The sequence below is a fragment of the Anabrus simplex genome, chromosome X, assembly GCF_040414725.1.
Source record: "Anabrus simplex isolate iqAnaSimp1 chromosome X, ASM4041472v1, whole genome shotgun sequence".
Lineage (NCBI taxonomy): Eukaryota > Metazoa > Arthropoda > Insecta > Orthoptera > Tettigoniidae > Anabrus > Anabrus simplex.
Window position 1 is genome coordinate 160,300,355 of NC_090279.1, and position 12,491 is coordinate 160,312,845.

At 36.8% G+C, this 12,491-nt stretch overlaps 1 protein-coding gene across 3 annotated transcripts in view; it reads right to left on the minus strand.

Moving 5' to 3' along the window:
* Positions 1-1,073: 1,073 nt before the first annotated feature.
* Positions 1,074-12,491, minus strand: part of LOC136886484 (ATP-dependent RNA helicase DDX55) — a 73,443-nt gene continuing 62,025 nt past the window's right edge. For all 3 annotated transcript variants that reach the window (XM_068230996.1, XM_067159294.2, XM_067159293.2), the window contains one exon: positions 1,074-2,564. In XM_068230996.1, the coding sequence (XP_068087097.1) occupies positions 2,517-2,564 (48 nt within the window). In that variant the 3' untranslated portion in view covers positions 1,074-2,516. The remainder of the gene's footprint in view (positions 2,565-12,491) is intronic.

Consider the following 12,491-nt stretch of genomic DNA (forward strand, 5'->3'; position numbering starts at 1 on the left):
CATCTAGGGGTCATCATCAGCCGTATTGGAGCAAAGATCACTTTTGGCACATTTTCTTGAGCCTTTGGGGTTTATGTTTAGGATTTGCATATCGTTATTGATGTTTGTAAAACTGTGTTTATAGTCTGCGACATGTTGTCCTATTGAGGAAAAATGATTGTGTTTTACCGCATTTATGTGACAATGCAATTTAATCAAAGCTTCATCATATAAATATGTATTCATGGTTCAGCTGAAGATGACCTTGTATGTGGGGTCGAAACCGGTCCTGTAGCTTAATATAAGCAATAAACAAGTATTGATTGGTGGAAATTCTTTCCTATTTTTAATTGTGTAATTCGTCAATACGGAAATGAAGATTATAGATTAGGTTACTGATTATCCCCTTGTCGAAAATTTCCTCAATTAAGTTAGTCGTATGCGCTGGAAATATCCAGACTGGCATTCATTGTCCGTCAACTGTTCAAAAAATGGAACGAGAATGTCATCCCTATATCTCTGTTCAGTGATTGTAGTTTCAAAAAATATAGGCCCTATTATCCTGTCTGCAGTTACTGCCGCATACACTCCTATTTTCACACCATGTAGGGGTGTTTCATATATGAAATTTTCAGGTTTTTCTGAAGACCAACACCTGTTATTCTGATTTGAAACATGTCCACTTATATGGAACCATGCTTCATCAGAGAATATTAATAAGAGTAAGTACCCCATCATCAACTCCCTTTAAAACCCAGTTACAAAAATTTACCTGCTCTCATTATCACGTGGACGCAACTCTTGGAACAATGATCCTGTATGGTTTCAATTTTAACATTTTCGTAGCTCGCCACGTGGAGGCAATAGAAATTTGTGTTTCTTGCTAAAGTTTTTGAGCTATTTTGTAGGAGTATGTTTTGATTTTTCCTCTACCTTGCATAATTTCTTCTCAGTAAGCACACGCATTTTTACTCTTCATTTTCTATAGAAGACCTGTGCTTCTAAATTTGTTCACAAGTTTCCTTACAGTTTCTCTACCTGGAATGTTCGCACCCGGGAATTTTCCCATGTACCGCCTTCTAACTTCTCTCCAGGAATTTATCAATACAAATGTCGCACATGAAAATCTTTTGTTTTAAGAAGTACGCAGTTTGAGGCTTTAACGCTTAGCAATAACACTTGTAAAATTTTGAAACACAATAGCACTTGAACAATAACCACATGCACAGTGTAAACAATAACCATTAACACGTACACACATTATAAACTTATAACACTTGCAACTTAAAATAGGCTATTAACGAAATAACGTCAACTTTACTCGGCAAATCCTGTGTGGCAACTGTCTCAGCTCCACATTGCCATGTGCTCGTCTGACCTTCAGCCCGCCCTTCTACCTGCTGCGCGGCGCCAACGATACCGTCCTTATTTCCATAATTTCCCTTTTTTAAATAATATATAAATATAAAAATGTATAAAAGTTCAAATGAAGGTAACTGAAATTTTGATTTATAGTAAGAATATCAATATGTAAACAAGTTAAAATGAACTACTTCACCAGAATAGACATAAATGAACAACTTACAAGATTTTGTATACCCAAGTTCAGTATTCAATGACATGGGGAACTGCAAAAAAAGAGATCACAAGAATTATTGCACTAGATAAAGTGGCCATAGTTAAACTAAGATATGGGAACTACAAAGATACGTCTAGTTGAATCTCTGGTGTTCATGTTTTATACAGCTGTGAGATCTGGCCGTGAAGGCAAAAGACAAAAGTCCAATTGATGCTTTCAAGATGTGAACTTGGCCGAGGAAAATACAAGTAGACAAGAATAAATGCTTCTCTCATAGAAGAACTCCGTATCTGTAACAGCCATTTCCTGTGAGAGTGAAAGCTACACCTGGTTTCATAGGCACATTCTGAAGAGGGAAGGGCAAAATTTGGAGGGGAAAAAAATAAAAAAATATATATAAAGAGCTCGAGAACGAACAGCAAGTAGACGGGTCGATCAATTAAAGAAAATCACCAGCCCACACTCCACCTTATATTAACAAGAGATGAAGAGCACTCTAGATGGTGATGTTTGATCAGGGATGCAAAGAAACAAGGTCACGACTCTCAGCTATTAGTAGAATTGACAATGATGATCATGTTGATGGTAACTGCCCTTGGTAGTAATCAATCCCCAGCATTAACACAAGCACAATGGCATTTAGACTGCTCGAAACATTTTTTTCTGCTTCCTTCTCCTGTTGATTTAGCTTCCTTATAATCCCACATCTCATACATATGTGACCAGTTGCAGTGTTGGCAATATTTCCTGGAAGATCACCTTTACAGATTACCATGCCTAGGCCACGCAACAGATCAAATTGTTCTGCGAACTACGCTGGTACCCAGGATGTCATAAACTCCAACTCTGGTCTCCCCTTTACCCATAGCTACTCTGCAATGGCCATCACCATTGTGCATGACAACACATGTTGTACAACAGCACGCTGATACTCCAGCACTTTGCGAAGGGTAGATGGTTAGAATTCTTCACCACCAAATTCTTTATCAAATTCTTCTTGTGATATCTGAAACAATAAGCAAAATCATAAATAAAACTTGTACAACGGGTGATATTGTCAAATCATAGATATGTTATCCTAATATTAAATGTTGAAACAAGAAATGGATTTTAGAATGTTGTCACTCAAGATGAGGAATCCCAGTACAAAACTTTTTAAGGAGTAATCACCACCAACACCACGACCACTTGGATCAGTTTCCAACCACAGGCTGGGTCTGCTCGGAACATAAGCCTCTCCATCTTCTGTCACGTCATCCAGCCCCCCTCCCCCCGCCCTTCCTCTTGCTTCGATGCTCTTCTTTACACTTTTCAGCCATCTGTCCCTCAATCTTCTTCTAGGTCTTCCCTTCAACTCTATTTCTAATATCTTTCTTGGTATCCTCCCATTCTCTTAAAATGTCCATACTACTGTAAACTACTACGACTACTGCAAAGATCTTCATTAGGGTAATCATGTAAATATGACTGTAAATAAAGGGTACAGATCTCTGCACGTGGTTTTGAGGGTATTTAGGGGTTGTAGAAAGAATGTAAAGGAGAGGGCATATAAGTCTCTTGTAAGACCCCAACTACAGTATGGTTCCAGTGTATGGGACCCTCAGCAGGATTACTTGATTCAAGAACTGGAAAAAATCCAAAGAAAAGCAGCTTGATTTGTTCGGGGTGATTTCCAACAAAAGAGTAGTGTTACAAAAATGTGGCAAAGTTTAGGGTGGGAAGACTTGGAAGAAAGGAGACGAGCTGCTTGACTAAGTGGTATGTAATTGTTACAATTCTTGTTTTATTTACCACCTAATTCAATACATAAAAACGTTTGTCTCTAGAAGGACATTTTATTACAATACAACACTAACAGGGACAGGTTTCGCTCGTTATATTGAGCACCTTCAGCCTCATTTGAACAAATATCTCAATGGTAAGTCTTTACATTGAACTTTCATATCAACACTTTGATCATTAAAATTATTTTACACCAATAAAATATTACTAGTTAACAATAATTAAGAAGAATTAACAAATTAAAATATAGCTGTGACGGACTAGACATTGAACACAATTTACTGACGTCCAAGTCACAGTAATGTTCTAAACGTCTGTAAGATTTGGCTAAAAATCTCGTTGGTTCCCAGTTTTTACTAACACTATTTAGTGCAAAGTTATTTTTGTAAGTTTAAATGTCCTATTTGAAATTAATGATGTTAGAGGATTAAACTTGCAATGTTGTTCTCCTTCGTTGTACTTTCAATTTAGTTGAGAAACCACTACATTATTAAAAGATTGTGTATTGAAGGTTTGTGGTCTGTTGGAATCATCATACTAGTACTCCACCCCATTCTTCACCTGGTTTGAGTCAGCCTATTTTAACGATCTGTTTGTTATTGAAGCGTGGTTAAAAGGGACACCAATAAATGATGCTTAGTTGCTGATGTATTATTTTACTGCAACATTTGTGGATGAGTGAGTCTGTAACAAAAGAATACTATGAGTGTGTTGTCTGTAGTTGTTATGAGAAATTGTTGTGGTTGGAATTTCACTTACCCCTTTATTCACACTTTAGTGCCTAGCTGTGCTGTTTGTGTTATATGCATGCGGTAGGTGTGGTGGAGGGCGAGTAGGAGGCATAGGGGAAGGAACTATGGGTGGAGCATTAAGCGCTAGTGTAACATGTGGATGGCGAGTAGTGGGCGTAGGGGAAGGAACTGTAGGCGGGATGTTGGATACTGACTTGGCTTGTGGTGGTGGTGGTGGTGGTGGTGGTGGTGGGGGTCGCTGTGTGCTTGAGGTGGAATTTACGTTTGTTAACATGTTGGAAGGTTTATAATTGAATATTTTGAATAATTTACTCTTTTCTGATTTGAGATCTTGTAGCAATTTTGGCAATTGCTCTATTAACGGGCTTTTTATTTCAATTGCATCGTTTAGGGTTTTTTTCTTTATTGAAATACTGATCCAAATGAATATAAATGTTCTCATACTTGGTCTTTCACTTCCCTTTATGAATCCTTTTTATTATTTTGAGATCCCTGTCTATTGTACTAAACTGATGGCCAGTCTCTTCCATGTGATTGGCCATTGCGGAATATTTGTTATGTTTTAATGCGTTATAGTGTTCCATGTACAGTAAAACCTCGTTGATTCGAAATCGTTGGGACTAAAAAATCGGACTTCGAATTACGTGATTTTGAATTAACCGCCAATTCGCAATTCAGAAGTACCAACCCTTGTCGCGTTACGAAATATTTTAAGGCCCGTTACTGCATGCAGTTAACCTTGATTCACAATTTATACCTTTCAAATACCATGAAAAAAAACCTATTTCCCAAATGTATCCAAAAAGGTGCATTTACAGTATTCAAATAATGCACTTGCGTATCTCACTGGCAAATATAACCTCACGCAACGAAAGAAAGAAGAAAAAAGCACGATTCAAAGACGAGGAGAAATCTATGCTGGCTCCCATGTGCAAGTGCTTTATTCATTGGAGTACTATACTGTATGCATTTTAGAAGCCTTGTATTTACACAGAAAGTACCCGATGCCCTTAAAATCAAACTTTCCTATGACTCTATAAATTTCGAGTTGAAATTACTCTGTAACATACTATTGTTTTAAAATGTAAAGGCAGTTTCGAATTAAAAGTCTGAATTTCGGTAATGGGGCCGATCTTGTACTTCGAATTACGAATTATCCGTATTTCGAATTAAACAATTTAAATAACACGCAAAACCATATCTCATGTTTCCGGGAACGAGAGCTTCTTTGAATTACGTGGGATTTTGAATTAACCGATTTCGAATTATCGAGGTTCTACTGTATACTGTAATAAAGCTGCGCCCAGTTTGGTCAACATGTGAGAAATTACACTGTGTGCATTTCAACCTATATATTCCAGATCCCTGATATTTGTAGTTATTTAAATTAACTGTATTATGGTTGAAGAAAATGTTTTTATTATTATGTGCCTTGAAGGCTACCTGTGACCCTCGTTTTTTCAAGGAATTTGTAATTTGGTGAATCGCGGGATTGGTGTACGTGATAGTTGCATATTTTGATTATTTAAATTTTTTTGTGAAGTAAGATTAGTGGCCAACTTATGTTTCACCTTGTTAATGATTCAATTTATCGTCTCTGTTTTGAAACCATTAGTTAGTGCTAGTTCTTTTATCTTAGTTCTTTCCTTAAGTTAACAGGCAATAAAGGTATTTTGAAGGCTCTATAGACCAGGCTGAAAAAGGACGCCTGTTTATCGGATTTCAGATGAAGGGAATCATTTTTTATTGTAATTGGGTTGTGTGTCGGTTTTCTATGTATCTGAAAATCAAATCCTAAATCTGTACGTGTTACGGTCACATCTAGAAAATTTAATGAACCACTGCTTTCGTCTTCCTTGGTGAATTTTATACAACTGTCTACCCTATAAAATAATTCTAGAATTTTTATACTATTATTTTTTCGGTGGCCTATTATTACAAACGTGTCATCCACGTGTACCTCAGCCAAAGGCAAAGTCCTTCTGTATTTGGTTTAATTTTAGATTCTTCCAAGTTATCCATATACATATCGGCCAGTATCCCTGAGCTGGGGTCCCCCCTAGCCAAACTTAATTGGTGATAAATTTTATTATTGAAAGAGAAGTAGTTGTTGTTCAATACAAATTTGAGTAATTGAATACATTCTTCTATTTCTAGCTTACTTAAATTGCTATACGGATAAAACAGATTTAATTATTTTGACTGTTTCGTTAATAGGTATGTTTGAACACATGTTAGTAATATCAAACGGGATTATTTTGTGATGGGGCTGCAGGTTGAACTTTTTAAATCTTTCATGGAATTCTATTGAATTTTTGACTGAAGAGGTATTATTAAATTTGTATTTTTTTTTATTTATAGAAATTGTAGTATAAATTTTGATGTGTCATAAGAAGGGCTATTCCTGCTATTTATGATTGGTCGGATGGGTATGTTATTTTCATGTATTTTGGGCAAAACTTGCCTTCGGTGTTTTCAGGTTTATGTTTATCAGTTTCTGTTGTTCTTGTTCTTTAAATAAAAAATTAGAATTTTTTAAGGATAGATTTTTAACTTCTTTGGATTCTGGGGATCAGATCTTTGTTCACCACAGTATAGGACTTATCTGAGAAAATCTCTTCAGTTTTTTTAATGCAGTAATTTTTATTTACAAGAACTATTGTTTTGCTGTTATCTGCCTTAGTTACAATCAGGTTATTAACTTTTATTTTGGATTTTAACTCCTTTATTTGCTTTGATAGGGCCTGGTTAGAGTCAGTTATCATTTCATTTACTAAATTTGGGAGTTTCTTATTTATTTCAAATTTAACATCATTTTGTGTTTCTATGGCAGTTTCCCTATATTAAATTGTGTTTCTGCTATTGGTAGTTGTTAGATCTTCTGTTTTGTATGGGTTGGACCAATTAAACTTCACTCCTTTGTTCAATATGCTTATTTCTTGATCACAAAATTTAATGTTTGATAAGGTAATTGTGTTGGGGGTGTTTAATAGTGGTGAGATCAGTTCTTTTTTGATTTCATGTTTATTAGACCCATTATTTATTTCGTTTAGTTGATCTAACTTCTTTACTAGCGTTTTTCTCTTTCTCCAAGATGTTGACGAGTTTCTCATTGGTATGCTGGATGGAATTCCATTCCAATGGGGTTGTTAAATGAGCTACATTTAAGTGTAATTTATATAGTTGCAAGTTTAATAAGGATTTCATTCTGTATAAATCTTTTATTTTGTTCTTTAGCCATATCTTATTGATTTTTTTTGGATGCCATATGACTTTGGACCTGATATGTTACTTCTTTGCGATGATTTCAGAAATTTAGGTATTAGACCACTTTTCAGACATTTTTTTCAGAAACCATAAGTCTTTGGTAATCTTACCGACTTTGATCTTGAGATTTACATATTTATTTATATTCCTTTTTGCTGGTTGGCTATCACATTGCATAAGACTATTTTTTTAAATGTTTTTTACCCATACTGAACTTCATACTAATTGTTACAATTCTTGTTTTATTTTCCACCTAATTCAATACATAAAAATGTTTGTCTCTAGAAGGACATTTTATTACAATACAACACTAACAGGGACAGGTTTCGCTCGTTATATCGAGCATCTTCAGCCTCATTTGAACAAATATCTCAAGGTTAAGTCTTTACATTGAACTTTCATATAAACACTTTGATCATTAAAATTATTTTACACCAATAAAATATTACCACTAGTTAACAATAATTAAAAAGAATCAACAAATTTAAATATAGCTGTGATGGACTAGACATTAATCACAATTTACTGATGTCCACGTCATAGTTATGTTCTAAACATCTGTAAGATTTGGCTAAATATCATGTTAGTTCCCAGTTTTTACTAACGCTATTTAGTGCAAAGTTAGGAAAATAGTCTTATGCAATAAGTGGTACGCTCCGAGCTGTCAGCGGAGAGATGGCGTGGATTGACATCAGTAGACGAATAAGTTTGAGTGGTGTCTTTAAAAGTAGGAAAGATCACAATACGAAGATAAAGTTGGAATTCAAGAGGACAAATTAGGACAAATATTCGTTTATAAGAAGGGGAGTTAGGGATTGGAATAACTTACCGAGGGAGACGTTCAATAAATTTCCAATTTCTTTGCAATCATTTAAGAAAAGGTTAGGAAAACAACAGATAGGGAATCTGCCACCTGGGCAACTGCCCTAAATGCAGATCAGTAATGACTGATTTATTGAACCTTGATTTTTCCATCTTTTCCTGTAGGGGTACCTCATTTAGCGTTTCCCAAACACTCTCATTCCTTACTCTGTCCATTCTCGTTAAACCTACTCGACACCTATGAAACTTCATTTCCACTGCTTGCATTCTGCTTTTATCCCTCTCCTTCAACACCCACATTTCTGATCCATACGTCAAAAACGATACAAAATAAGTCTTGTAGATAATTCCTTTACATCTCTGTGGTACATCACTATTCCATATCAATTTTCCCACACTCTTAAACCATGGAAAACTATCTTCAGGGTTGCCGACAGTGGGGTTAGAACCCACTATCTCCCGAATACTGGATACTGGATGCACTTAAGTGACTGCAGCTACCGAGCTTGGTCAGCTCTTTTCAACTGCTCCCCTCCTAATATAATATTGTTGAACTTTCGGTTCTTGTTTTGTGTTGTTACCAGCGCTTCACTCTTTTGGCTGAGAACTTCATTCCCTAAGACGATGCAACTTCCTCCCATACATTTAGCTGTTCCTGCTCTTCACATTTGCTTTCTTCCCCACATTTCCCATCATCTGCAAACACTGCTTTCATTCTTCTCTCCCCAATGGTCCTTGATATCTTCTCTATTATAACATCCATCACCGTTTAAACGAGAGCGCACTTCCTTGCTTTATATCCTTTGTTAATTTAACTAAAAAAATTAAAATAGGTATCCAAAGCATTAAATTTTAGAAAATTTACTCACAGTTTTCAATAAATGAAGACTGTAAATCATCATATAAGTCACACATCTATAGTAATTTCATCCTGATAGTTACAATATTAGTGAACAAGCAGCAAATCAAGGAAAGAATGGATCACAGCTGTTCGTTAAGTAACGTAGTGGAAGAGCAACCAGGTCGATTATCAATTATTGGATGTATCCACCAATTTATGTGTCGTTTCTGATCATGGCATCGTATAACAAAACAACTGATTTACTTAATTATGTTCATAAACTTCATAGTTGAATCCGTATTGACTTCCAATCAAATTAAATTGAGAGAGAGTTTCCACCTGTTCAGTACTTAATTTGCCCTACATTTACATAAGACTAACACACATTACTTTAGGACATGTTTTGTCTTTTATATATATACATCTTCAGCTTATAATTCGTTTAACATTGACACAGACAATAGATCCTATAAATAACTCTCTTAAAAAATGTCATTTAAATCACTGGTGTTTGCTTATGGTTTGCAACGTCTCCTCTTCTTCCTCTTTAAAAAAATTTCTTATACGAGGATTGGGGCAAAAGTCATGGCAACTATTTTTTTTTCTTGTAGATATGTGAACAGATCACAAACGTATATGTGTCGTGTGGAAGTTCTGCAGGCACAGTGTGTATGCAGAACAACAGATGGCTCTGTGATAGCTGGTAGTTGCGCAGCGAGGGCTGTGAAATCAGTCGGTTAGTGAGTGTCGTGCGAGATGTAAGTAACCCGCGTTGAGCAGTGCGCTTACATCAAAATAGCCGTTCTCCGGGGGAGAAATGCAATGGAATGTAACAGTGAATTAGTGGAAGCCCCTGGGAATAATGCCCTATCATACCGTACAGTAGCACAGTGGGTAGGAAAGTTTCAGTAAGGCCATCTCAACCAGTGATGAGCAACGTTCGTGACGACCTGTCAGTGTGCGGACTGACGAGGCATGTGCCGTCATCGAGCAGCTCCTGGAGTTAGAGAGAGCAAGTGGCATCGAGAAACACACCGTCCACAGGATATTGCGCAATGAGCTACAACTGCGCAAAATCGCATCGCGGTGGGTACCGCATTCACTGAGGGAAGTTCAAAGGTGGGTGCGCTATGCAATATGCTCCGACCACCTTGCACGCTGGCAACAGGACACCAATCAATTCTTGTCACGAATTATCACAATCAATGAATTTTGGGCCAGGGCATATGAACCAGAACTGAAACATCAGGCTGGGTCACCAAGGAGACAGAAGGTCCGTCAGAATCCTTCCCCAGTCAAATTGATGGCGATTGTCGCGTATGACGTCAGGGGTACATTGTTCCACATGGCAGAACAGTGATTCTACAGGGACATCCTGGTGCGACAGGTACGACATGGCGTTCGGGAGAAACATCCGGATCTTGTGGACAGTGCAATAATCCTGCACGACAATGCAAAACCACATAAAGCAGAGTGTGTAGGGCAGCTACTGCGACGTTGGGGATGGGAAGAATTGGAGCACCCACCGTACTCTCCCGACATTTTGCCCTGTGACTTTGATCTCATTCGAAAGATTAAGGAACCACTATGTGGTAGGCGGTTTGCAACACGAGAAGACATTGCTAACGCTGTGCGCCAACAGGTGACCTGATTCACACATGGTGCGGCAAATGCTGAGGCAGATGGTATTCAGCGCCTCCCACATCGTTGGCAGCATGTGGTGTCAGTAGTAGGAGACTACGTTGAGGGTCTTTAGGCCCAGGTTTGTCATGTCAACTTTGTGTGTACTGTGTTGTCATTCTTTTGCACCAGGAAGGCCATATTGCCCTGTATACTACCGTGATAAATTAGTGTGTTACAATATTTCAGTGCTATTCATTGTCCACACATGTAGTTAACACCTTGTCCTTTCGTCTGTATATGTCACATTTTCCAACCGGACTGGTATCTTCAAGAAAAAAAATAGTTGCCATGACTTTTGCCCCAACCCTCGTAGTTGTCACAACTGTTGTAAAATGGTGTGTTATGATCTATATTTACACAATGCCCCCTATTTAATTTCGAAATATCATTGGGATTCTTTCTATCTCCACTGTTGTGTTCTTGCATTGTTGCCCTTCTAAAGAATACAGTTCTGTAAGAGAACAGTATTTTAGCGACAAACATTAACCATTGTTGGGTGGTAACACTTCCATTTCAGAAGAAATATCTGCTACCCAAGCATGTGTTCAAGCAGAGGTAAATATAACACTTTTTGTATTTCACACTATCGAATATTTATTTATGGCAATGAAAATCACCCTATCAGTGTTCGCGGAATATATGTTGGCAGTAACATAATTGATACTAAACCTCACTATGGATCCAGTACATGTTAAGATTTTAGATATCCCCTACATGGGACATAGGGTCCTGGGCTTTGCTAATGTAGTGAACATTGTTTCTTTGTTCTATGTCTGGTTGGACAGATTTATGAGAGAGAGAGATGCCATAAAAAATGATAAGGGAATACAAATGAATGACCCTCATCATTTGGCTAATTATATAAATGATTTCTTTCTATCCCTACCATACAAACTTGAAAATGCAAATAAATCAGATGTATTACCAGAACTCCCAACCTTTGTGCAAAACTCTATGCAGTTAACTCCAGTAACAGAACTGGAAGTTTTTAAAATCATACAATCTTTGAAGAACAAAACTTCCACAGGTGTAGATGAAGTTCCCACAAAACTCATTAAAAAATGTGCTCCCTATCTGGTACAGCCTTTAACTTATCTCATCAATGAATCATTTTCTAGTGGTCAGTTTCCTAATCTCCTAAAAATAGCTAAAGTTATCCCAGTCTTTAAAAGTGGAAACTTACACGATTTACATAACTACAGACCAATATCAATACTTACTGTTATTTCAAAAATATTTGAATGTGCTATGAAAGATCGGCTTACTAAATTTTTAATCAAATATAACTTGTTAAATAATGCACAACATGGGTTCAGAGCTGGCAGAAGTACTTTGTTTGCTTTATCACATTTTACACAGTTGGTCGTAAATGCTCTTGACAATGATGAAACTGTGATAGGACTATTTCTTGACCTTTCAAAGGCATTTGATACTGTTGATCATGAAATATTGTTGCACAAATTATATCAGATTGGAGTTAGAGGAATTGTTAATGACTGGTTTAGATCATACCTGAATAAACGATCCCAGTTTGTTGAAATTACACATTGTAACAGTAAAGGGCATAATGAGACATATCACTCTCAGGTAAAAAGCATAGACTTAGGTATTCCGCAGGGTAGTATTTTGGGGCCCGTTCTTTTCTTGATCTATGTGAATGATCTTCCTCACAATAATCAAGTAGAAACAGCAGTTCTGTATGCTGATGATACAAACATAATTATTAATAATCCTGACCCTACGTCTATAGAAACTACAGCAAATACAGTCCTGTCTAGGTTAGAAT